Source organism: Triticum urartu, chromosome 1 (genome assembly GCF_003073215.2).
Source record: "Triticum urartu cultivar G1812 chromosome 1, Tu2.1, whole genome shotgun sequence".
Lineage (NCBI taxonomy): Eukaryota > Viridiplantae > Streptophyta > Magnoliopsida > Poales > Poaceae > Triticum > Triticum urartu.
In genome coordinates this window covers 57,363,783-57,390,982 of record NC_053022.1, presented here as the reverse complement: position 1 = coordinate 57,390,982, position 27,200 = coordinate 57,363,783, and the positions used below count along the sequence as shown (strand labels likewise).

Here is a 27,200-nt window from a genome sequence, read left to right as displayed (position 1 = left end):
ACCCCTTGATTGTCGTTTTACAGTTAACGGTCCACATGAACTACACCCATATGTTTTACTCTTTGTGGTATTTTCTAGCCAACCTCTCTATTTTTTCTCTCTCTAGATTGTGCTTTAGTATATAATAATAATAGATCTTAATCATTAAAGGCGCAAAAAATACTTACACTAATCACATTATTACATCCATTTATTATCTAAACAGATCACATCAGTTTGATCTACATAGCCATGCCTAAACATTGCAATAAACTACAACCGATAGATTATCATAGTTGCACTTAGACATCTCTCACATGAAAAGTATTTTTAAATGTTCATGTTATTTTTTTAGTTCAATCATAAATGATGAGTACATGTTATGCTACTTTAAAATTTTGAGTGCTCAAAACAGACATCAATGACGATATTCATATTACGATTTATGATGTGTAGATAAACACTTTATCGGCAATGTCGACAGTAGAAACTCATTTGGGATGACATGTAAAAGAAATGTTCGATGAGTGATTAGGCACCCACATAAGCGTAGGAGTATGTTTATTTGCTAATCTTTTTGTTTAATTTTATAAAAGACGGATTTCATTGTATGAGAAATAAAAAAATCACACGAAGAGACCATTGTACCCGTTTCCGATTTGTTACAGCGGAGACTCCTCTCAGTCACGCACCTCTCCTCACCATTCCACCAGCGCGAACGCGAAGGCCGTGTCCGGGAAAATATCAGGTACTCCCATCCTTGGGATACTCCTGGTGCTCCAAGTTTAAAGAAATCACTCATAAATGTTTAAAAAAATCAGAAAAAAAATATATGAATGATCGCAAGGAATGTAACTACAACTCATAAAAAATTCAGATCCAAACTCGAAATGCACATTAAGAAACAAAAATGTGAAATCTTGCATGAATAGTGTAAAGAAAAAGACAGAATCAACACTGGCACTATTCACATCTGGATTTCACATTTTTGTTTCTCAATGTACATTTCGAGTTTGGACCTGAAATTTTTAAGAGTTGTAGCCACATTCCTTGCGAACATTCACATTTTATTCCGAAATTTTTGGAAATATTTAAGATATATTTTTAAACATGGAGCACCGGGAGTATATAAGGATGGAAGTACCAGATATTCTCCCGGCCGTGCCCATCCCATGCCTCGCCTCTACCCCACCACGCCCATGCTCCGCCTCCTCCCCCTGCCTTCACGCCGCTGGGATCCCCGCGGGGCCTTTGCCTCAGCCACGGAGCGCGTCCGCGCCGGGACGCTCAGCCCTGAAGACGCACACCACCTGTTCGACGAATTGCTACTACAGGCCAACCCCGTCCCCGAGCGCTCCCTCAACGGCTTCCTTGCCGCGCTCGCCCGCGCTCCGTCCTCCGCTGCTCTCAGAGATGGACCCTCCCTTGCTCTCGGCCTCTTCAACCGCGTCTGCCGAGAAGAAGCAGGACCGCGGGTGGTGCCGCCCACAGTCTGCACATACAACATCCTCATGGACAGCTGCTGCCGTGCACGCCGTCCGGACCTAGGCCTTGCCTTCTTCGGCCGCTTCCTCAGGATGGGCCTCAAGGCAGACCAGATCGTCGCCAACAACCTCCTCAAGTGCCTCTGCCACGCAAGACGGACAGATGAGGCTATCAACGTGCTGCTTCATAGGATGTCTGAGTTCGGATGTGTGCCTAATGTCATCTCATACTCTATAGTACTTAAGAGCTTATGTGATGATAGCAGGAGCCAGCAAGCGTTCGACCTGCTCCAGATGGTGAGGAAAGAAGGAGGTGCCGGCTCCCTCAATGTGGTGGCATATAGCACAGTGATTCATGCTTTCTTTAAGGAAGGGGAAGCAAGCAAGGCATGTGATCTATTCCATGAGATGATGCAGCAAGGGATTGTGCCTAATGTGGTGACATATAGCTTGATTATTGATGCCTTGTGCAAGGTCAGGGCAATGGACAAGGCAAAGTTGGTCCTTCAGCAGATGGTTGATAATGGTGTTCGACCAAATATGTATACATGGAACTCATTCATGTACTCCCTTTGCAAGAATGGAAGAAGCAAAGAAGCTGCAGAATTTTTTGACTCCATGACCTCCAAGGGCCTTAAACCTAATATCGTCGTGTACTCTACTCTTCTTCACGGGTATGCTAGCGAATGATGCTTAGCTGATATGATTAATCTCTTTAATTCAATGGAAGGCAATGGTATTGTAGCTGACTGCAATGTTTTCAACATATTAATTGATGCATATGCTAAATGTGGAATGATGCATGAAGCTATGCTCATATTTACCAAAATGCGGGAACAAGGAGTGAGTCCGAATGTATGCACCTATGCAACTGTAATAGCTGCACTTTGCAGAATGGGTAGGCTGTCTGATGCAATGGGCAAATTAAATGAGATGATTGCTACGGGATTACAACCGGACGTGGCTATTTATACATCCCTAATTCAGGGCTTCTGTACACATGGTGATTTGGGGAAAGTGAAGGAGCTGGTTTCTGAAATGATGAACAAAGGTATGCCTCGTCCAAACATTGTGTTCTTCAGCTCAGTAATAAACAGTCTGCAAAGAAGGAAGAGTTACAGATGCACACAGTATCTTCGACTTGGCTATAAACATTGGTGAGAGGCCTGACGTTATTACATTTACTTCACTGATTGACGGATATTGTTTAGTTGGCAAGATGGATAAAGCATTCAAAGTACTTGATGCCATGGTATCAGCTGGCATTGAGCCTGATGTTTATATATATACTGCCCTTCTTGATGGCTATTCTAGAAATGGAAGGATTGATGATGGGTTGACACTATTCAGCGAAATGATGCATAAAAAAATTAAACCTACAACTGCTACATATGGCACCTTACTAAATGGGTTGTTTCGTGCTGGGAGAACTGCTTCTGCGAAGAAAATGATCCATGAGATGATTGAAAGTGGAACAACAGTGAGCCTTTCAATATACGCTATAATTCTTGAAGGACTTCGTAGAAATAATTGCACTGATGAAGCAATCACGCTGTTCCAGAAAGTACGTGCAATGAATATAAAATTGGATGTTGCAATACTCAATACCATGATCAATGCAATGTTTAAGGTTCAAAGAAGAGAAGAAGCTAATGATTTGTTTGCTTCAATATCGGCCAGTGGATTGGTACCTAATGCTTCTACCTACCGCACAATGATAACAAATCTTCTAAAAGAAGGATTAGTGGAAGAAGCTGAAAACATGCTCTCATCAATGGAGAAGAGCTGTTGTGCTCCGGACTCTCGTCTTATTAATGATACCATCAGAATATTATTGGAACAAGGTGAGGTCGTCAAGGCTGGAAATTATATGTCTAGAGTTGATGGCAAGAGCATCTCACTTGAAGCTTCAACTACTTCGCTGCTGATATGTCTCTTTTCAAGGGAAGGAAAATATAGGGAGAAAATAAAATTGCTCCCTGTAAAGTATCAATTTTTTGGTGGAGCTACAGTTCAGTAGTGCATTGTGTTTGGGCATAACTCCTCAGAAGGCTCAGTTCAGTTATTGTGTGCCATCAGGCCCTCTTGTTGGGTTAAGGAATTCCGATTACTTGCTTGTAGAAAATCAGTCAGTCATTCCTTCATTCAGTTCATTTTTGTTTTCTTGTTATATAGTATTAATTAATAGAGTTGTTCAATCATCCAATTTCTTAATTTGTTATTCAACTGCAAACCATAAACTGTGTAATTCTTTCTTAAACTTCTGTTTCCCTTGCAAATTAGGCACCACATTACATGATATACAAGTATCCAACATGTGCATTATGATTATCGAAATAACTAACTACATGACTATGCTAGGCTAAACCCACTACAATTGTAATTCTAGTACCATTTACATAGTGCACTTTACATGATGAGTAAGCAATGAGTGTTTACGATATAAAATGTGATGAATACTAATTGTTATTGTTTTTCATGTTTTAGGATGGGATTTGCATCATTGTTAATAGCCTGATGCATCTGAAATGAAATACGGAGTACTAGACATATGCCTGCACAATTCCATCCAATGTCTGAAGTTTCCTCCAAGTAATATTGTTGTAATCTCGTACTGCCATAGAGTATTTTTATTTGGGTAACACCATCACGAAGGGTTATGATGTACCAACCTCAAATATTAATTGTAGGTATCACTTCCAGAATAGATGATGCACCCTGATAAAAAGTCTTGTGTTCCTAGCTCATGTATTTTTGGTCTGTGGTTTTGGAGGAATGGAGGTTCACATTGATGTTGCCTCTATGCTCTATGTGCATGTTCTATGCCAGGAAAGTGCTAAAGAAGAATACGCGCACAACATTGCTAAGCTCTCGTAAACAACTACTAAAGTACAAGTTGGAGAGACCTAAGGATCAGCATAACCTGTACTGGAAACAGTATGCTCCCAATGATTTGCTGTACAAGGAAATCGGAGTATTTCATACTTCTTTCCTGTTTTTCAGAGAGGATGAAAACTAACAAATTTTGAAAAGCTGAAAGGTGATGTTAAAATGGTCATTTCTCTTGTAGTTAAAATCTCTTGGTAGTAACTACTAAAAAGGCCATTTCACTTCCCATGCAGGTTCCAGATAGCTAGAGCTGCCAAATGCTATTGAGCCAAGGATAACACATGAGATGAAACACATGCTGCTGGCATGCTAATAGCGAGGAACAAATAGAAGATGCTCTTAATTGTATCATGGAATGCCGTCAGCTATTTTTTACAAGACATTACGGGATCTTTTTGGGCAGCGAGTTAAGGATGTGGTACTGAATTTTCTGAAAACAGATACGTTATCCATATGGGGAGGCAATGGTGACCCTCACCCCGATAGTCAAAAATCCGATGAGATTAAAAGAGAGTTCAGCCCATAATCTCATTTATCGTTCCTTATAAAATTATCTCCAAGGTTTTGGTGAATCTCCCGGAATTAGTTTTACCTGAACTAATTCAGAGTGCCTTCTTATCAGGAAGATGGGGAAGATTGATGACAAACAACATCCTCCTGTCTTTTGAGTTTACACAGCATATTAGGGGTAAGAGGAAGGGAAAATAATTGTTGGCTGGGGTCAAGCTTGATATGAACAACGCGTAAGACTGTGTAGAGTGGAGCTTCATCAAAGGTATGATGCTAAAACCGTTATCTCCATAGCTATCATCTATGCTGAGGGCCTGTCCGTGTTTATTAATTAGGTGAATACAGTTAGATCCATTGATGGCGTTCACTAGTGTGCTACTGCTCTTGGCATAAACCATTTATATGAGGATGATCCTGTGGTGTTGATGAACATTTCAATTTGAGAAGGCAGGTGTCCTAGGGAGGATCATTTCCCTGTAAGAAGATTGTTCTTTACTTTTTTGTGGGGGCTGTATGAGAGATTGTTCTTTACTTTTTTGTGGGGGCTGTATGAAGATTGTTCGGGGCAGATGGTAAACAAAGAAAAAAAAATGTTCAGTCGCAATATTCATGCGTCGAGGGATTCTAATCCAATATGTTTCCTCGAAAAAGTTGTTGGTGCAACCTGAAGACCACTAACAAAGGAGGAGGCCACAACTTCCACTGCATGTGCTGATTTTTCAAATTAGAAACCTTGCAGGCTCCTCGTGAGTTGAATTTATTTTTTGACAGTACTAGTTGAATTGTTTGTGTTGCAGAAACTTAACCAAGCGTAGGCCCATTCTCTAGTGCTACATAATCCACCCTTGATTTAGGTGTGATGGTTTGGTTTGCGGCCCGCCCTTTGATTTTGTTGAAGATTTCGTGAAAACACTACGCCCCATACAAGAAGTTTACAGTGACCCAAAGGGGCCTCTCAAACGGTCCTTAAATGCCCAGACTGACTGGCACCCCCCATATCCAGCCCAAATATGGGGTAGATATGGGGGTGTCTGGGCACGCCCGTCACGTGGGCTTGACGGCGTGATCCCACACGGAAATGATCGGAAACCGGGCGGTCCAACGAACACCGCGTCCGTTGCTGCAGTGTGAACACCGCGTGGCGTCGCTCCGATTCGCCGCCTAAGACGAAATTCGGCTATTTAAGCCGGCCGGCGTCCCGCAACCCTAACCCAACCCCCTCCCTCTCTCCGTGCCGCCAGTCTGAGCCCATCCACCTCCTCCCTCTCCCGCTCCAGCGCTCTGTCCACGCTCCGGCACTCCACCATGGTCCAGAGCAAGGTCACGTACTATGCCATGCTGACGCCGGAGCGCCACTACGAGATCCAATAGCAAATCCGGGCGGGCGCGCGCCGCCCGCATTGCTGCCGGGCTGCCTCCGAACTCGCCGGAGCCGGAGGAGGAGATGGTTCCGATGGAGGTGGAGGACGAGGAGGAGGTGGAGGGGCCGAACCAGCAGGTGTCGGCCTTCAACATGGAGCAGGCGGAGGTGGAGTTCGTCGCCGCCTAGTCCGACGAGATGACCAAGCAGCATGCCATCCGATATGAGGCCTATGTGGAGGCCAACCGGACATTCCTCCGGCGGCAGCAGGCGGAGATCGACGCGCTCCTCGACGAGCTCGACGCGGAGGAGGCCGGAGCGGAGCAGCTGAAGGCGCGGAGGAGGCGGAGATGCAGCTGGCGCCCATGCTACCGGAGCCGGGTATGGAGATCGTTGACATCTCTGACGACGAGTACTCGAGTAGCTAGTTGATCGACGTAGTACATAGGTTTATTTTAGTTTGCATGTCCTTGTATGAATTTAAGAATTTAGTATGAGATGTCCGGATGCAATAAGTGAAATTTAAGACATATTCGATCACTGCCCGCGGGTGTTTGAGGGTCGTATTTACCATATGTGGCTGTAGATGCTCTAAGTTCAAAAATGGAAAACGCTCGGCCACTCCGCAAGCACCAAACACGGTGTCCATGGCAGTGATGCCTCGCTTCCACTCCACCACGCCCACTCCCCGCCTCCTCCGCCGCCTCTCCTCCACCTCCGCCTCCACCTCGGCGCCCCCACGCTGCTGGGATCCCAGCGCCGCCCTCACCGCGGCCACGGAGCGCGTCCGCGCCGGGACGCTCAGCCCGGCAGACGCACACCACCTGTTCGACGAATTGTTGCAGCGGCCAACCCCGGTCCCTGGTCCAGCCCTGAACGGCTTCCTCGCGGCCCTTGCCCGTGCTCCAGCCTCCGCCGCCTGCAGAGACAGCCCCTCCCTCGCCGTCTCTATCTTCAACCGCCTGTGCCGAGAAGCCAGCCCACATGGACATGCGTCGCCTCTTACAGCCCACACCTACGGCATCCTCATGCGCTGCTGCTGCCGCGCGCGCCGCCCTGGCCTGGGGCTTGCCTTCTTCGGCCGCCTCCTCAGGACGGGCCTGAGGACAGACGGCGTCGACGCATACGCCCTCATCAAGTGCTTCTGCCTCGCAAAACGGACAGACGAGGCTGTCAGCGTGCTGCTCCATAGGTTGCCTGAACTCGGCCGTGTACCTGATGCTTTATCATACTCCGTTGTTCTGAAGGTCTTGTGTGACGATGGCAGGAGCCAGCGAGCGCTCGGCCTGCTCCAGATGATGTGGAAAGAAGGAGGTGGCTGCGCCCCTAATGTGGTGGCGTATAGCACTGTCATCCACGGCTTCTGCAAGGAAGGCAAAGTAAGCAAGGCATGCGAGCTGTTCAATGAAATGGTGCAGCAAGGAGTTAAGCCTAATGTGGTGACATACACCTCAGTGATTGATGCGCTGTGCAAGGCAAGAGCAATGGACAAGGCAGAGTCATTCCTTCGGCATATGGTTGATAATGATGTTCGACCCAACAACGTGACATATAAGTGTATCATCCAGGGATATTCCTCTTTGTGCTGGTGGGAAGAGGCAGTAAAAATATTCAGAGAAACGACAAGCCGGGGTCTTATACTAGATGATGTTACTCGCAACTCGTTCGTGTCCTCCCTTTGCAACCATGGAAGAAGCAAGGAAGCTGCGGAGATTGCCCATCAGATAATTGAAAATGGAACAACAGTGAGCATTTCCACATACGGTATAATTCTTGGAGAACTTTGTAGGAATGATTGCACCGAGGAAGCAATCGTACTGTTCCACAAATTAGGTGCAGTGGATGTGAAGTTCGATATTACAATATTCAATACCATGATTGATGCAATGTACAGGGTTCGAAGAAGAGAAGAAGCTAACATTTTGTTTGCTGCAATATCTGCCAATGGATTGGTACCTAATGCTTCTACTTACAGAATAATGATAACAAATCTTTTAAAAGAAGGATCAATGGAAGAAGCTGATCATATGTTCTCATCAATGGAGACGAGTGGTTATGCTCCCAGCTCTGTTCTGTTAAATGATATCATTAGAATGTTGCTAGAAAAAGGTGAGATAGTCAAGGCTGGAAATTATTTGTCTAAAGTTGATGGGAAGAGCATCTCACTTGAAGCTTCAACTGGTTTGTTGATGAGGCATCTATTTTCAACGGAAGGAAAATATCATGAGCAAATAAAATCACTCCCTGAAAGGTATCAATTTTTTGGAGTCAGACACAGTTGAGTAGTTGATTCATTGGATGTGTATAACTCCTTGGAAGGTACAGTTTATTTATTCCATTGCCATCTGGGTCTCCTGCTGGTATAATAAATGCAAATTAGTTGCTTGTAGAAAATCGGTCCTTCATTTTTCCATTCAGTTCATATCTGTGTATCTATTAAGCTTTTTTGGGCATGGAAAGGTGGGCCACATAGTCTAGCAGAACTGGTTGCATTTTTAGGGATAATGGCTTCTGGTTGGACAGGGAAGGTATATATATGTGCTCTTTCCATAAGAAGCACAATGAACACCAATTCTAGCTTTTCTAGCATGGTTTGTTCCAACCACCCAGGATTTTATAATATCTCTAAAACAGTCACTTTCCTTGATATGAATGCATTTTTAGCAGATATCATTCTCAGCTATGCCTGCAAGGGTAGATTTACTTTAAGTGTGGGGAATTTGTGATATATGTCAGGGAAAACGGGTCCCTAATGAAGGGATTTTTGAGATTGCTGATGCTATGTTCATTTAGTGGATATGATGTCAGTAGCACTGATGGAGATTTTTGAATACACTGCCGGCGATGAGTGATGTCTTTAGAAGATTGCAGGCTGACGGGGCCTCTCTTCCTTGACTGCCCTAGCCCTTGGAGCTTAGTTGTTTGGTCGTAGTCCTGTCTGATCGTTTTTTTAATGATAAACAGGCGTGAATGTAGTCTAAGAACAATAGTGTGGCGTGCGTAGCGTGTTTGAATGGCTGCTGTATGGGTTCTTGTCCCATTTCTTCTTCTTAATATAATGATACACATATCTCCTGCATGTTTGAGAAAAAAGAGATTGTTGAATACAGGTAATAAAAGTATTGCCAGTATGCTATCTTTCTGTTATTGAGAGCACACTTCATTGAAGATTTAACAAATTTCCTGCTCCTCGTAATGTAGGGAAATGTATAGCCAAGAATTCACCGGTGCGAGTTTTCGCTTAAGTCCACAAGGCACCAACACCATTTTGGTGACAGAGGAGAAGGAACTAAAGCATTTGCTTGACGAGAAATTCTTGCTCTCACGCACATGTACAGTCCTGTCTGGTTTTGGTGCCCTAAATGCTCCACTGCTGCGACTTTTACTTTCTCTTTTACAACTTGAAAGTCAGTTGTTTTACAACATAGCCTGGGGATCAGAGTGAGAGCAAAGACACAGGAGCAGCACAAAACATGATGTAATAACCTGACACTCAAACGTTATATTCCTTAACTTTATTCGTTTTGTCAAGTTGATCCACACTGAGAAGAATTTTTATTATCTCTTCAGATCTTGCTGGACTGGCATCAATGGGGTTGGCAACACTCTGCTCGGGCTCTGTGAAGATGTTCTGGACAAGTTTGTGTTTGACTGTTTGTTACAGTTCACTGATGATCTTAATCTGGTTCGCGAAATTCCGAGAATTGTTTCAGGCTTTATTTGATACCAACTGGAGTGTCTGTTAATACTCCTTTGATTTACTCTTCACATGCATCACAAAGATTCTGTGTAGACATTTTTGTTTTCCTTGTTATACTCCACCAAGAATGCTGTCGAGTCTTTGCTCGGGCTTTTCTCAATCATCTGGGGACATGAACTAGAACCATTCCTGTCAAGACTAGCTCCCTGGAAATTAAGATAAGACACAATCCCTACATATATGGTAGCTGAAACTTTGTATTCTAGCTAGTTAAGCTGGCCCCTCTTTTGTGTAAAACTCTTGTATGTCTTGTGTAGTAGTACATGGATTGCAGATTTTAGTAAAATATTCTTTGCTTAAGAGATTTTTGTAGGCTCTGTTCTTTTCCACTAGGAGGAATTAGTAAGTCTGTGCTTTTGGACTTTTTTTTTGCGAAACTTTTGGACAATTTGGTGGTAGTCTCTGTCGTCTCTTGAGTTTTTTTTTTTTGAGTTTGTCAGGCCAACTCCACCGCGCGACCCCAAACGGACGTCCGTTTGGGTAGCGATTTGGGGTCATGTCCGGACGTGTCCTGGGATGCGGTGGCCGTGCGCCCAGCGCGCGGCCGCATCCATTTGTCCCATCCTGTCCGCGTCTATTTAAAAAAGCAGAAGCAACGTTTCAAATGCCAAGCCCTAGTTCAGGCCAGCGGCCCCGGTTCATCACGCCGACAACAGAGCCAGCGGCCTACACGTCCATCGCCGGCATCAGCCAGCGGCCGGCAACACAGCTAGCCTCCAAAAATGAATAGTTGTCCTCGCCGACAACACAGCCAGCGGCCGGCAACACAGCCGGCCACCAAAATGAATGTTTTCTCGCCGGCACACAGCCAGCAGCCCAGCGGGCGGGCGGCACCCATGCCAGCCTCCAAAAAGAACGGCCATGGCCGATCGGACGACCTAATTCAGACCTTCGGCTTCGAGCATCTCCTTCTGCTTGGCCTCAAACCAGGCCCTCGTCTTGTCGCTCATCTTCGACAAGTCCACGCTCATGATCGCAAGGGCCACCTCCTTCGCTTTGGTGGCGGCGTTCATGGCCTCGATGTCGAGTTGCCTCTGCTTGGCCTTGACGTTGTCGGCCTCGATGTCGATCTGCCTTTGCCGGGCCGCCTCCTTCATGTCGATCTTCCTCCTCTTGGCCGCCTCCTCCATCTCAAGCTTCTTTGTTTGAAGGTCTAGGTATTGCTTCATTTGCTCCTCCTTGCTTTGCCGCTTCTTCTCGTCCCTCACATCCTTTTGGGACATCATGCCATGCAAAGTGTCATGCAATGCCATGGATGAGGCATCACGTATGTCATCAACCTTGGAGTTGGTCTTGCCCCTCGGCCTCTTCAAGGCCTCGCCATCTCCACCTCCGGCGTACTTGGCCGTCTTTAGTCCTCTCTTCCTTTGTAGTTCACGGTATTGGTCCTTGAACTTAGGGCAATTGTTGATAATCGTCCAACAATGCGTAAGAGTGAATGGCTTGTCATTGTGCCGGGCCTTGAATGCCTCCAAAGATTGAAATGCCTAAACCACATGATCAACAACAAGTGAACATGCAAACATATACACGACCGAAGTGTCATGGCCGTAGTAAGGAAAGGGCTAGGAAGATGAGAGCATACCATGTCCCCAACACCGAGACCACTCACGGGCCGTGCTTCAACGCTCTCAAATGCGGCGCAATACTTGTTGCACTCTTGTTGGATGAACAACCATCTCTTTTGAATCGAGCCGATGCCACTCTTGTTGAATTCCGCGTCCAACTTGGCGATCTCCTCCGGCATGCACTCTGACCGCGGCTTCCTTGGCGCCTTGGCCGCCTTCTTCTTCACTATTGTGGGCGGGGCGACGGCCAGGCCGCCGGAATTCGGCGGGGCGTTGGCCATGGACGGGGGAGAGAGGGGGTGGGAGGGAGGGACGTGGGAGGGTTTGTGGAAAATGGCGCCAAATGGGCGTGAGGGGGTGGGGGGTTGATTTCTCCCACCGACAGGCAGGCCAGGGGAGGACAAGCGCGCGCGTCCCGCCTGTCCACGCGCTGTCCGTTTCACTCCAAAACCGACGCAAACTTGGGCCGGGGATGGGTCGAAAGCGGACACAAAGCGGACAAAAGTCCGTTTGCGCACGCTCATTTGTTCATTTTACTTCAAACGAACCGGGACGAACAAGATAGGGTCACGGAGTTGGCCTCACTGCTTTGGCGGATCGATTTCTTGGGCCAAAAGGGATACAGGGGCCTGGCAGAGAGTCGGTCGGTAGTCTGGACCGCATTGCAGCCCGGAGAATTAAACATCAAAAAAAAAAAAAGGAATGAGGGGAGGTCGCTGACGTGTGGGCCTCCGCCGGCTATCCACCACCACCACGCACTGACTGGTTGATTCCTACGGTTTGTCACAGGCCAACAGCCGGAGCTCGCTCGCCGGCGCTTGTCCAGTCCACGCACATGGCGACTCCGACCACGAGCCGTCTCCACGTCCACCTCCTCCCCGCCCTCCCATCCTGCCCACCTCGCGCTCCGTCCTCCTCAGCCCCATCAGCTCGGGGACCCAGCCGTCGGCTTGCCTCCCGGCTCTACTGCTCCTCGCCGCCGGTACGTAATTAGGTATTCTAGCTAGCCTCGATGCCCTGGAAGGGACACCGCAGTTTCTTGATTCGTGGTGATGTTTCAGGTGGAAGCGCCGCCGTCCGGCAAGGGCGGCGAGTACCGGCCCTCCTTCGCCGACGACTTCCTCCTCGCCTTCTTCCGGGCCAAGATGGTGGAGGTGAGCGCCGTCGATCCACCCGTCCCCTTCATCTCTCTACTTGGCTACTTATCTCCTCTCCGCCATGCAAGTGATTTTTGTTCAGTGCCGATATGAAGCGATTCCCCGATTCATGGGGTTGACTGCAGAAATTATGACATGATACAGATTTGGCTAATCTGAACCTCAGTTCTCGACTCACATGCAACACATTTCAATTCTTGCTGTTATTTGGACTGAACATGATGAAATAATAAAACGAGACTGAACCACTGCTGTTGTGCTTGTTACATCTGTAAAATCTGTTAATTTCTCTCATTCTCTGTACACAAAGCTGTAGGAGGTTGGGTGGGATTCTCAAAAGCCTGGATACGACGGGCTGATTGAAGTTGCGAATCGCCTTATGATCAAGGGGAAGAATGCTTCGGAGACTGAGCAATCAGCTGTATGCCACTTCTATTATTCATCTGTAATCCTCTTCTGCCATATTTACAGGATTTAAAAAGCTAATATCAGTTATCTATCCTTTTCTGTATCTCTTTCTACAAATTTCAGGTCCGAGTACTCCAGGCACTATTCCCCCCTCTGTTGCTAGTCCTTTTCAAAGCACTTTTAGCACCAATTGCTAATGGCCAACTTGCATCCATGATGGTAGGTGAGTTCATTGCAAGTCAGACATTTTAGGCTGTGCATGTAATACTTTCAGGACTCAATTCTCTGTAGCGATCAACTGCAGAATTAAATTACCGTAACTTAGCGTGATCGGTGGTCTTATTTTTCTTACTTTCAATCCGTTTGACTCCTGAAGCTAGAGCAACAGCGCTTTCTTGCCAATGGCTGATGGGCACATGTTCAGTGAATTCTGTGGCACTGCCCAATGGGAAGTCGTTGTCAAGTGGGGTATTGATCTCTTCTGTCTTCTATTTACATTTCGTTCACGAAGACTTTCGAATTGTTAATATGTCATTATGGAAATTGCCAGGTGTTTGTCGAGAAGTGTAAATATTTGGAAGAGAGCAAATGTCTTGGCATTTGTATCAACACGTGCAAACTGCCAACCCAGGTGTGTCTATGGGTTGTATTTCTAGATTTGTACTTGTCCGCAGCCTTTTTTCTGCAATAACTTCGTCTCCCAAACCCAAAGGCATGTGATATCAATTTAGCAAACTGGAATTGTATAATCTGCTTACTGAAACCGCTTGAGAACGTCGATGTTTCCTAATTGTGAATAGATCTTGAAAACTTATTTCTCACCCAAAATTGTACCAGATCCAGCAAGAAATGCTCCTTGAATGGTTAAGTTTCAATCCCGCACGCTTCAGAAAAGAAAAATACTTCCTTCGCCTAGAAGTTTATTTAGCGGCTTTTATTAAAAACTGATGTCTATCTTTACTCCTATCTTTCAGACCTTCTTCAAGGATCACATGGGCGTCGATTTGTATATGGAGCCAAATTTTGAAGACTATAGCTGCCAGGTAAAGAGAATTCAGGAATCATGTAATCTTGCTATGCTAAAGCAAAAGCTCACAGCTATGCTCGTTTTTATCCCTTTCTGCAACCAAGTGCCACCAAAGAAGCACTCTCCAATAACAATTGTTGCTCGTTGTAGTTCAACTTTGGAGTTCCACCCCCACCTATCGACACCGACAAGGCCCTGAAGGAACCATGCTTGGACATATGCACAAACGCGAGACGGCGCAGAGAGTTTGGCAGCAGCGGTGGCCCAGATGGTCTATGCCCCCAGGTTTGATCTGCTGTTTCCCGAAGTATGTATGCTCCCTCCATTCCATAATGTAGTGTCTATAGATTTTTTGGAAAGTCAAACATTGTAATCAAGTTTGTAGAGAAAACTATTTACATTTACAGTACCAAATATATAAAATATGAAACTACGTCTTATGATGAATCTAATGATATATGTTTCGCATTCTAGATGTAAATATTTTTCTCCACAAACTTGGTCAAAGTTGATGAGCTTTGAGTTTTCAAAAAATCCTCGTATATGTTTTAGTCCCTCAAATCCTCGTATGATAAAGTTGAAGGATTTGTCGAATAACAAGGTTGGGCACTGCTTACACAAAGACGATGAATGAATCTCGTATGATCTGCATGTACAAGTAAAGAAAAGAATTAGCACACACTTTTCCCCCATGCCATCTTTATCGCTGATGGAAGCTACGGATATATTTGTATATAAGCATACTACATTCTGCGTTAGATTCCATTCTGCCCCTCTATATGTAGCCCTGCATATGTTTAAAGTGATCATCCACCATCATCACGAATGATGGCTAGAGAGCGAGGTGGAGGCATGACCGGCAGCGGCGACGTCGCGGTGCACATCGAACATCTGGCGCGCAGCCTGATGCAGAAGCAGGAGGACGTGGCGGCGGAGGAGCAACACCGGACCATGGTGAGCAGACGCCGGGTGTCCCGTGTCCCTGCCCGTCACCGTGACAGCAACCCCGACGCCTACACGCCGTGGTTCGTTGCCATTGGCCCGCTTCACAACCGTGAGGATCGGCGCCTCCGCCCCGCCGAACGGCTCAAGGTGGCCTACCTCAACAGCCTCATCTCCCATGGTCACCCAGACCCAACGCACCACCTCGCCGTCATCCAGGAGTACGTTCGCATCGTCGCCGGTCGTGAGCAGGAGGCCCGGGCCATGTACGCCAGCGAGGAGGTCGTCGACATTGCCACTGATGACTTCATCCTGATGATGGTGCTTGACGGCTGCTTCATCATCGAGCACCTCGTGAACGTTGCCACGGCCCGGGACGAGCCGTCGCTGCACGCCACGCCCTTCGGCCCAACGCAGCTCTCCGTCGACCTCATCCTCGCAGAGAACCAGATGCCCTTCTTCGTGCTCGTTGATCTCATCGCCAGCACCAAGCTGCCGGAGTTCGAGTGCATGGGCTACCCCGCGCCGGTGCTGCTCATGAAGCTCGTGCTGTACAACTTCGCCGGCGAGAAGGGCCGCAGCATGAGCGAGGAGCTGCTGGCCGCCGAGGGGGTCTCCCACGTCCTGCACCTGCTCCACGAGATGGTCACCGCGGCGCGGACCAGCTGGTGGCGTCCGATACCTCACATCCTGGACGGTGGCTGGGAGCAGGCGGTAAGGCGGCTGGTGCGCGGTCTACCGTCTCTGGTATTGGCGCCTCTGCTGCGCTGGATTGCCCCCGAGGGCCGCAGGGGGCATGTGCGGGAGGACGTGCCGTCGGCAAGCGACATGAAGCGGATGCGGCTGGAGTTCAAGAAGGCGCGCGTCAGGGGCATAACGGCGAGCGTGGCGGCCATCGCGTCGGTGATGGGCCCGGTCCCTTTGGTCGTGGAGCTAACGGACGGGGACTATCTTGTGCTGCCGCAGTTGCGGCTCGAGTTCCGGACGGCGCCACTCCTGCTGAACCTGATGGCGTTCGAGCGGTCAGCGTTGGCGTCAGCGAAGACGTTGTCCGACGTGTCGGCGTACATGTGTTTCATGACGAAGCTCGTACAGACGGCGGAGGACGCGGGCTTGGTGCTGGCGGCAGAGGTGGTGCAGCAGGACGGCAGCGCGGGCAACCAGAGCATAGAGGAGGTGGTGAGGTTCTTCCGGATGGTGGGCGCCGCGAGCGAGTTGGCGGCTGGCGGCGAGCTGCTGACGTCGAGCTACCTGTGCGTGCTGGTGGAGAAGCTGAGGGAGCGGAGCCGGAGCTGGACCTACGCGGATCGCAACTACTACACCTTCCTCGCCGAGTTCGTGGCCTTGGTCACCTTCGTCTCCGGTGTCTCAACCATACTCCAGACCTACGCAGCCTTCAAGTACCATTGATCATCTATTCTTCTGGGCCTCCTACCAACTATGAACTGCATGCCCATGTAGCCCATAGGACTATGTAGCCCATAGATCTAGTTTCTTCAACCTTCTCTTCACATGCACATACTTGCTTGCATTAGAGGGAAAAAAAAAATCTGATGTCATCTTAGGTTCTACCCTATTTTGAAACTGAGGCCTGCTCCGGTGCTCCCCCCTAACCTAATTTCGGAGGGGTATTTTTGTCCCCGCGAATTTGTTTTTTTCCTGGCCCGCCGCAGCCCAGATCCAAGCCCTGTCTAGCCCTGTATAACCCAGACCATATACGTATAGTACCCTGGTCCGAAAAAAAACATCACACGACCCCACGTCCACGTAAGACCTGCCGAATCCAATCATTCACGCGAGCAGCTCCATCAATCTCGCGAGCATTGACGCAGCTCCATAAGTCACGTAGTAGATCTCCACCGGCGGCTATCTCGTCGTCGGCGATCTCGTCGGACAGCGGGCGCGACGTCGTGAATCTCCAACGACCGCGCACAGGTACCGCATCCCGCGTCCCCCCTCTAGTCTTGCTCGCGGCAACATCAAACGAACTGCCGCCGCGCCAGTGGCACTGGTTAACCTAGCGGAGCGGGTAACCTAGCTACCCGGCGGCGCATGCGATCGTGGATCTTGTTCCGGTAGTGCTGCTCCTCGTGATCTGGGTCCACGTAGCGTCGGTTGCCGTCGGCTGTGCGCACCACCAGTATCGTTATTTGATGTGGCGGCTAACCTAGGTATCCGGTGGCAGAGGTAATCACAGATCTAGCTAGGTTTTGAGATCGTGCAGTTCCTCGCGATTGAAAGTGATCACGACGGGTACCGTGGCCATCTTCCTTACTAAGTTTGGCAGATCTGAACAGCCTCGGTTGCGGTTGTTTACATAACATCCGTGATCGTGTGCTATGTGTTTTATATTTCATCATTGATAATGTTTGCACATGTGATGATACATATTATTGGTTGTAGGAAATGGTGGACGAGGAGTTAACCGATATCATGGTAGACATGGAGTTTGGAGAACTGATGAAAGACTGGATAGAAGATTGGTCAGATGATGAAAATTCAGATCGTGAAGATCGGTCAGAGAATGGGAACGAATGGGACGATCTTAATGTGAGTGGCATTGTCATGTTGTAATTTTTTGGTGGCATCCGACAACATTAAATATTTGTGTTGAAAATTTATAGATCGATGAGCTTGATAATGACCAGGAAAACAACTCGGAGCTCTCGAATGAAGATTACATTAGTCAGGTACGTAAGTGAAAAAATTTGTTGGCATGCAAATTGAATTTCTTCTGGAATATTATATGATAAGTAATTATGTATTTTTGTTGTATTTTTCAGTTCATTTTCGAATGTCATAATGCGTACGACTATTACGGTGAATCCGACACGGAGACAGGCCTTAATGACGAATCATTAGATGCACCTGGTTCTGGGCAGTCCGAGTCGTCGGTCATCATGATTGAGGTATGTGTGTAATCAATGTTCTATGGAAGTAAGTAATGTTAAACCATAGAAATCTGTTTTCATGGCTGTGGTTTGATTGTGTAGGTGATACAAGATGATGGGGCAAAGAATGTCCAAGATACTGCCAGTGCAGATGATAAGAGGGATATGTTCATGCAGATAATGGAAATGACCTTTACGTCTCACGATGCTGCGTATGATTTCTACAACAGCTATGCTAGAGATAATGGTTTCAACATTAGAAAGAATAAGGTCAGGTATAGCAAAACAGAGTCACGTCATATGCGTTATAGGCGGTTTGTTTGTTCAAGACAAGGGAAACGTGACAGCAAGTTGCTAACCGAGGAAGGACACAGCCGTAGGCTCAGAGCCGAGACACGCTGCTTTTGTGAAGCGCACCTGACCGTCAAGCTTGACCAAAAGCGTGGGGTTTGGTATGTTGAAAGTTTTGAGGATAAGCATAGCCATATGTTGGCAGGACCGGACGAGGTACCTTTTCTTTGGTCCCACAGAAAAATCAAAGAGTACCAGAAGCATGAGATAATGTCCATGGGAGCTGCAGGGATTATAATTCATGACATGATGGATTGCTTCATCAGCAAACATGTATGGTACAACGGTGTTGGTTTTATCAGGCGTGAAATATACAACCTTCGCGCCAAGGAGAAGAGGAAGCTGCTTTCAAAAGGTGATGTTGCCACAGCCATAGGCATCATGTCTAGTAGGAAATAAAGGGATCCTAGCTTCTTTTTCGAGTACATGCTAGATAAGGAAGGACATTTGAATAGGATGTTCTGGTGCGACTCCCAGTCTCGTCATGACTATGAGGACTTCGGCGACGTGCTTGTATTTGACAGCACGTACAAGATGAACCGCTATGGTATGCCATTCATACCTTTTGTTGGTCTTAACAATCACCGGAAAACCACTGTTTTTGGTTGTGCCATAGTTTCGGACGAGACCGAGGAGACATACGTGTGGCTTCTGCAGACTTTTTTGAGGTCCATGTGTCAAAAGATGCCTAAGAGTGTTATCACAAACGCCGACGCTGCGATGATCAAGGCAATTCGCGAAGTCTTGCCAGACGTGTGGCACCGTATATGTACGTGGCACATAGAGAAAAATATGAAGATTCACCTCAATCACAAGTCCTTGAAGGAGTTCCGAACTCTTCTGTACTACAGCACGTCCACAGTAACGTTTGAGGAGAGATGGCACGCATTTTCCAAAAGATGGCAGTCGGAAAAAACTGTAACATGGTTGAGGCGGATGTATAAAAAGAGGAGACCGTGGGCCGCGGCATATCTAACAGAGGGGTTTTGGCTTGGCATGAAAAGCAACCAGCGGAGTGAAAGTCTGAACTCATGCCTTCACCTCCACCTAGACGGCGAAATGACCCTGGTGGACATGATTTTGCACTATGAGAACGCCGTTGTGAGTATCCGTGAAAACGAGGCGCGAGATGACTGCACGGCCTCACAGAGTTTACCGATGGCAGTTACTAGCTCGAGGGAACTTGAGATAGCTGCTTCTCACGTCTTCACTCCAGCAAACTTCTATATGTTGCAAGATGATCTTAGAAAAATTGATGGCATGGAGATTATAGAAATAAAGCTGGAAGATGAATCACAGCAGTACATCGTGGCCTGGAAGAATAACCGGAAGCATCGTTTTTGGGTGGAGTATACACCAGTAAATTCCGCAGAAACTATAAGGTGCAGCTGCAGAAGAATGATTCGAAAGGGTCTACCTTGCAAGCACATATTCCATGTACTGAAGCATTTGAACATATCTGAAATACCAAAGTGTTTAGTTCTTATTCGGTTCACGAAAGAAGCAAGGTTGGGACTGCCCGCGAGGCGCACAAGCGATCTGTTGGGATTTGGTTGGACTGGGGCCTGGAAAAGAATGAAATATAGCCAGGTCAGTGTGTTAGCATCTGAAGCTATACATGCGGCATGCAAACACCCTGCTTTGTGGGATCAGTTACAGGAGAGTTTGAAGGATGTGATAGCTAAGAGTCATGAGTATGATCTGCTACAGGAAAATTTGTTGAAGCAAACAAATGACATCAGTAAGTGTGCAGTTGAATATGTGGATGATGATGAAGGCAACATGATTGAGGTTAAAGATCCTATGAAAGTGTCAAGCAAAGGTGCAACAAAGGTAGATGAGAGCCGCCCTGTCTCGAAAAATGGTAGACCACTCTCTATTGATGAGTTGAAAATCCGGTGCGGCGCTTGCAACTTGGTTGGACACACTAGACATAGCAAGAAATGCAAACTAAATCAGAAGTAAGTGTTTGTATGCATTGTGGATTATTAAATTTTGTATCATTCATTAACTTAGCTTGTCTTCTATCATGTGCAGAACTAGAGAGGGAACAAGAGTAGAACACTTACTTCAATTATTTACTGTGTTAATCGGCCGGCTCATACTTTGGCTAAGGTAGCTGTAGGCGCTTGTGTTTCTTTGGTTTGGAGGCTTTCGCCCCCTGATTGTATCCTTAGTGTATTAGCAGACGAGATCCCAGTCTTTGTTTAAATAAAGTAAGATGTTTCCCTCTAAACAAAAATCAAAAAAATTCTTTACTGTGTAATGACCGGGACGGGAGGTAGAAAGAATATTGTACATTTCCCCTGCCCACGTCCTAAATGCCATTAAATAAGTAACTGTACCACTCTCCTCCCCACCACACACTCACCCACCTCCCACGGGCGCCGGTTCGAACTCCCCTCTTATCCCCACCTACAATAGATCGAGAATACCCTCGCCGGCGACCGCTGCAGCCGCCTCCATGGAGAGAAGCCTCGGCTGGCAGAGAGCGATGATGGACCTCGCCGACGATGACGAGGGGTGGCGCGCGTAGTTGACGGAGGTGTGCGGCTGGTTCCCCAGCACGGAGATGTTGGTCAACCACGCGCGTGGCCTCGTCAAAGTCCTCACCGACGTCGAGAGGAAGCGCGCCTTCCCCTACGGCCACGGCGTCCCATCGGCTGTCCTACTCGTGTGGGCAATGCGAGAGGCCACGCTGAGCGACTCCCCTGTTTAGCGCGCAAGGTGGTGGATGTACCGCTCCACCACCATGACGCTGCGGCCAGATTCAGCACGCATCGCGTCGAGGGCGGACCGCGTCGACGTCGAGCTCGCTCTCCCTGCGCCCGTCAGCCCGGACTACCAGGTCCACCACGTGTCGAAGCCAGTGCTGCCGTTGGGCTCTGACGTCGTGGAGGACGACGTGCAGGAGGTACTGGTCATCCTTGATGACCATGAGGAGGGCGAGGAGGACGCTGTGCAGATGGTAGCGCCGGTCGCCGTCGAGGGTGGCAAGACAATGCCCATCGACGTCGAGCCCCTTCCCCTCCTCCCTGACATAGTGGATGTGGAATAAGAGGAGGTGGCTCAGGATCAGTTGGCGCAGCTGTCGAACAGAACGGCGGTCATGAAGAAGGCTTCTCCGTGTGTGGTGCGCTGCTCACGCCGCCTCAAATTTCTGAAGAAGTGAAGATGGGCACAGTTGCTGAAGGAGGAGGAATGTAGCGACCCGACCCGAATGGATCAAGTCTCTGTGCTTAGGTGTCATCCCTGGATCGGTATGCTGACACACACAGTACTCAAAGGATTTATAACAGAGGTAAATCACATGTATAACGTAACGTAAGTACTATTACCTCAATCCAAATAGCGGAAGCAACAAGGTTGTGGATTCCCATCAACACCAACGGCAAGGTTGAGTGTAGAAATCGTAACCCTAACGTATCACTTACTCGTCGTAAGATACTCCTGCAACATGAGACGTTGCAGCCACAGAGGGTCAGTACATTGAATGTACTGGCAAATTCACACCATAGAGAATGATGAACAATGGCTATCACTACATGCATATTTGGCTGGTGGAAAAGCTCTATGGTTATAAGGTTTTTGCGTAAAGCCAATTTTTTCCTACTGCAAAGGAATACATTTTAATCAACTATCATGGTTGTTGAACATTGAGAATGGTTGACAGCATTCTCAATCCCAATTAAGTAACGTCATTAAACCCAACAATATTCATTAGTAGTAACATGATGAGATTCACATGATATTCAAGTACTAGTCACTCAAGTTGTCCATAACCGACGACACGGCTAATCATGATTAGTTTGTACACTCTGCAGAGGTTTGCGCACTTTTCCCCACATGACTCGATCGCCTCCGTTTGTTTTCTCGCACTACATGGTGTTTGAGAAACGGATGATCGAGACATAGTCTTTCAGAAGCACTAGCACCTTACCTGTGGGGTAGACCGTACCACCTACAACCCCTACATCTGCTAGTCCACCCCGTAAGAGTTCGCACAACTTAGTCAACTACGCCAGAGCCCATAGTAGCATGTGGCTACACACGGAAGTTTCTAGCATGAAAGATCTTATGATCCCTTTGAGCCTGGGTGGCGGTCCAAAAAAAACAGGCAAGTCCTGATAGACATCAGGTGCCTCAATCCACCCAGATGTGTGTTTAAATTGCCACCTTAGATAAACCATTAAAATTATCAACTCACATCTGTCATGGATATCACTCACCCAATCCACGTCTACTAGTATAGCATGGCATAATAAGCAAACGTAGAAGTAACTCCCAAAGGTTTCATAATAATACAGGTAATAGGTACTACCTCATCTACTTCTCATCCCACAATTTAATTAGATCCTAATCATGCAATGTGAGAGGATTGATCTAATGCAATAAAACTGGGTTGTAGAAAAGGTATGATCAAAGTGTGAACTTGCCTGCAATGTTGATGAAGATGATTCGCACTCAAAAATCTTGATAGCTCTACTCATCACACTCCGGTCAATCTATCGTAAGCAAGCAATAGTAACCACACAATAAGTACGCACAAGTAAAACTCGAACGAGAGAACGAACCAGAAAGTTCAACTTAAGAACTCCGGTTGCAAAGAGAGAATGAACCGAACAAACGACGGAAAACAAACGGCGGAAGAAAACAACTCGGTTCTAGCAAGTTGAAACTAGGTCAAATTTTACCATAGCAAAAACTTGTTCAAGTTGATTAGACGGAACGGCGGTTTCGAGACGAAACTCCAGGCGCTTGAATCACCTGATTCGGTAAACGGGCGAGAAGATAAACTAGAACGAAGATCGGATCTGAGATCGCGATCGCGGAATAAATCCGACGAAAAGAAAGAGACAAACGGTTAAACGAACGGGCGTCGTTAACCAGGAATAATCGGTGATCACGTTCGTTGAGACGAACGGTCCGAAAGAAGAACGAAAACCGATCTAGGGTTTTCGGAAAAGAAACCGAAAAAGAAAACGGAAAATCGATCTAGGGTTTCGGAAAAGAAACCGAAACGAAGAATCGGAGAGAAAAACCGGAAAAGAAAACCGGAACGGTCTCTTTTAAAAGAACCGAACCGCGGGGAAGAAAAAGAGAGGCGCGGGGCTACCTCCGGCGAGGCGGGGCGAACGGCGGCGTGCTAGGGCGGCGGCGGCGGGGGGTGAGGGGCGCGGCTTGGGGAGGAGAGGGGGTTTTTGGTGTGAGGAGAGGGGGGGTCTATGGGGGTATTTATATTGGTGAGGGGAGAGATTACTTGGGGTAGGGGACAAGAAATAGAGAGGGAAAAGGAAAACGAAACAAAGGAAAGAGGGGGGGGGCTAACCAGAGTCCTAGAGGGACTCGGCTAGAGGCGAGGCGGCGGCCTGGCGCGCTGCGCCTGGCTGGGGGCGGTGGCGGGCTGGGCCTTTGGCCCGGCTGGCCTGCGGGAGTTCCCTTTTTTTAACGGTTACGCGCGCAGAAAAACAAAAGAAAAGAAAACTAAACGGGCTCCAAAATTTCTAAAGTAAATTTTCCCCGACTCCTAAAAATGAGTCGAACAAAATGAACTTTTCTACGGACCTAAAATGCAATTTTCGAAAACGCGCATTTTTCCCTATCCAAATAAAATGCGAATAAACTCCGGCAAAACCAAAATTTGACTTATTCATTAAATCTTCATTTTTTTTCCTAAATTTGGGAAAGTCACATTATTCCCTCTGTTATATATTTTGACACCGGAAAAATAATTGAAGATGAAATAAATAAATCAAATGATCCTCTTTTCAAATTCGAGAAAACTCTCAAATATGAAAATAACGAAATCTCCAACTCTCTCCGAAGGTCCTTGAGTTGCGTGAAATTTCTAGGATCGACCAAAATGCAAGAAAATAAGATATGCATGATGATCTAATGTATAACATTCCAAATTGATCTCTCTTATCTCACCCCAAACCCATGGACCTAATAGAGGATGAATGGAGATGAGCTTGTATTTTCGGGACCGATGAGTCAATTGGAGACAGACCGATGGATTCAGAACATGGAGGATCATATGGAGAACAACCCTATAGTCGGAAAGGATATGGCCCAGCATGCTCTTCAATGCTTTGAAAGAGGTGCTGCTACTTGGTGGAGGATGTACCAAACCATCAATGGATGGCAAGGAGTAACCACTTGGAAAGAATTTAAGTTGACTTTGCTAAAGTCTCAGTTTGTGTCCCAGAAGTTGAAGCCTTATGGAAAGGACATGAAGAAACCTTGTGCATGCAAGATTTGTGGAGAAATCGGACACACCCATAAAGACCACAAGGATGAATGCCCAAATTGTGAAGGAAGTCACCCAGCTGAAGAATGCCCAACTAGGCAGATCACTTGTTTCTTGTGTGAAGGGACTACCCACTACCCTGCACAGTGTCACATTTACACCATGGTACAAGGAACCATCCAGCAGAAGAACGAAGTAATGAAAGGAGCCCTTATGGAAAGTTTAGAAGAATCTGTGATGAAGGAAGAGGTGGAGGACACACCCAAAGAGGAACCAATTAAACCCTGCACCAAGTCTTGCTATTCATGTGGAGAAGAAGGACACATCTCCCAGAATTGTATGAATGGGAATCTAGTAGAATTCCCGGCTGAGGAAGTAGAGTATGACCCACAGGAAATAAAAGCCCTGATTGGAATGGAAGAGTCCAGAAAGAGAAGTAGATTGGATTCCAGGAAGGATCTGAGTCATGTCACCTGTTATGGGTGCAAGGAGTCAGGGCACTACCTCAACAAATGCCCAAAAAGGAAACCTCGATACTTGTCAGAAGTAATATGTTTTAGTTGTAATAAAGCAGGGCACTTTGCCAGAGATTGTCCGAAGGAGAAGGAGACTTGTGATAAGTAGTTGAGTTTGTAACAGAAGAAATATAGTCGTAATAGTGAGGACATTTTCCTTTATATTGAGGTGTTGAGTTGAGGCATGTAATGGAAAAACAGGAGATTGTAATAATTTGAGAATCAATAAAGTTAGCAGTGTTGGTACTGATATGGATTTTATGAGTTGTTACTCTATGAAGAAGGATTTTGACCATTTTGAGGATAAGAGAAATATGGTCTATGGAAGGTTTGTGCATTTTAAGGGTGGTAGTACCCTGTAATGGACTTCGGACAAAATGAATACGAGTTTTGTCTCGATATGTGTGATACCCCAAGAGTATGTGGGATGAAGTTGGAGACCGTCAGTTGTTTGGACCAAATGTGATCAAGGAGTCAGAAGAGAATGTTAAATTGATTCGAGATAGACTGGAGGTAGCTCAGTCCAGGCAGAAGAGTTATGCAGACAAAAAAAACTCAAGGAGGTAGTCTATGAAATTGGAGACAGAGCATGTCTTCATGTGTTCCCTCTGCGAGGAGTTAAACGTATTGGAGTTAAGGTAAAGTTAGCCCCGAGATTTGTAGGACCATACCGAGTTTTGGAGCATATGAGAGAAGTGGCCAACAAGTTGGAGTCACCCGAAGGACTGTCAGGAGTTCATGATGTGTTTCACATTTCCCAGTTGAAGGAGTGCCATGCAGAGATGGCCAATATTCCCCTGTAAGGACGCTTGACCCTGGAAAGGATAATGATGTTCCACGAAGTAGAGTATGGACTTCATAAGTATAAGTTTTTTTTACCTCGGTATGAGGGATATCCCACGAGGATGAAGAGATGAAGTACTATTGGATATAAAGGAGGTATGATGTTGGAAATATGGATCAATGGAAAACTCCATGATGAGTCTGAGTAAACATGTCCTAGTTTGGAGCCAATAGAAGGAAGGAAGACAGTACAATTAGATGGATTTAAGTATACTGGGAAAGCTAGAAGTTGGATGTTGGATTAGAGATCCGCTGCCCCGATGAAGAGTTCAAGGTTTGCAAGTGATGAGATGTGCCATAACCCACAGGCCCCAAGACCTTCCAAGAAGCAAGCACACTCTTGCTGAAGGAAAAAAACCTGGAAGAGGATATGCCCTTATCGATAGATGATCTTATAGGAGTAACGCAAAACCTGAGAGTTGTGAAGGAACGATAGATGGTTGTTTGGCTTGCAGAATCTATGGATTTATCTGAACTTGGTTCGTCGACAAGAGAAATTCTGCAATGCTTGTGAGGATGACCGAGTGTTAGAATGCGAGATTCGCTAAACCGTATACAAGGTAATGATCTGGGTGCGGGATGGATTGATCACCGTACCGACTTACTCTTATTATTCGCCTTGCTATGTGGGATGGTAAATCTGAGGGACTTACCTATAGTAAAGAGACGACGATCAAAACCTTGTTTAAACCTTAGAATGGTATAGCAATTTTTTTCCCTTGTACAAGGCAGCTTTTGCCAACCGTAGGTTATACGGTGAGGATCAACCCAGACCCATTTCCTGCAGGAGAAACCATAAATTGTTGACCACCATGAGATATCGATAGTTGTTTAGTTTTGGCGCTAGACCCGTCAGCTAAGAAGACCCAATCTCGGAATAACCTTACTAAGAGGAAATGACAGAAGAATTGAGTAAAAGGTTATGCCACTACCTGAAGAGCCTAGAGAAGGAATTATCCTTATGATCTGAGAAGACGGCACTGTCAAGAATAAGGATGGAGTATATGAGTTTTGATGGAACCGTAACAATGATTCTAAGGGTGGTAGCACCCCAGACACCGTGTGATGATCGATGGATTTTGAGAAGACCCCCAAACCCTAACCTTTTCTTGCTAGCCTCTCCGAATCTTGAGAACGAGATTCCTTTTAAGGGTGGTAGGTTTGTAACATCCCAAATTTTCAATTTGGAATGTTATACATTAGATCATCATGCACATCTTATTTTCTTGCATTTTGGTCGATCCTAGAAATTTCACGCAACTCAAG

The 27,200-nt window shown here is 46.7% G+C and overlaps 3 protein-coding genes and 1 pseudogene across 6 annotated transcripts; all 4 read left to right on the top strand.

The window, feature by feature from the left end:
- The first annotated feature begins 1,151 nt into the window (after nt 1-1,151).
- LOC125546963 lies at nt 1,152-5,464 on the top strand (annotated as a pseudogene).
- Nucleotides 5,465-6,810: 1,346 nt separating this feature from the next.
- On the top strand, nt 6,811-10,301 carry LOC125546974 (protein Rf1, mitochondrial-like). Its single transcript, XM_048711047.1, has 4 exons — nt 6,811-7,414; nt 7,490-8,473; nt 9,424-9,700; nt 9,793-10,301. Exons 1-3 carry the CDS (start codon nt 6,870-6,872, stop codon nt 9,665-9,667), a joined length of 1,773 nt encoding a protein of 590 aa, XP_048567004.1. The 5' UTR covers nt 6,811-6,869; the 3' UTR covers nt 9,668-9,700; nt 9,793-10,301.
- A 1,951-nt stretch (nt 10,302-12,252) lies between these two features.
- LOC125546924 (UPF0481 protein At3g47200-like) lies at nt 12,253-18,937 on the top strand. 4 transcript variants are annotated; one of them, XM_048711031.1, is made up of 12 exons: nt 12,253-12,532; nt 12,612-12,704; nt 13,018-13,128; nt 13,239-13,338; nt 13,492-13,583; nt 13,666-13,746; nt 14,090-14,158; nt 14,293-14,427; nt 17,488-17,634; nt 17,709-17,774; nt 17,868-17,993; nt 18,078-18,937. In XM_048711031.1, the coding sequence occupies exons 3-12, from the start codon at nt 13,087-13,089 to the stop codon at nt 18,723-18,725; spliced, it is 1,506 nt and encodes a 501-aa protein (XP_048566988.1). In that variant the 5' UTR covers nt 12,253-12,532; nt 12,612-12,704; nt 13,018-13,086; the 3' UTR covers nt 18,726-18,937. The 4 variants fall into 4 exon arrangements, with proteins under 4 accessions (XP_048566988.1, XP_048566981.1, XP_048566974.1 ...); XM_048711024.1 differs by having other exon boundaries at nt 12,259-12,532; nt 13,024-13,128; nt 17,733-17,774; XM_048711017.1 differs by having other exon boundaries at nt 12,259-12,532; nt 13,024-13,128.
- LOC125546952 (protein FAR1-RELATED SEQUENCE 5-like) lies at nt 18,753-21,539 on the top strand. The gene is made up of 2 exons (XM_048711037.1): nt 18,753-20,287; nt 20,364-21,539. Exons 1-2 carry the CDS (start codon nt 18,753-18,755, stop codon nt 20,443-20,445), a joined length of 1,617 nt encoding a protein of 538 aa, XP_048566994.1. The 3' UTR covers nt 20,446-21,539.
- Nucleotides 21,540-27,200: the final 5,661 nt, after the last annotated feature.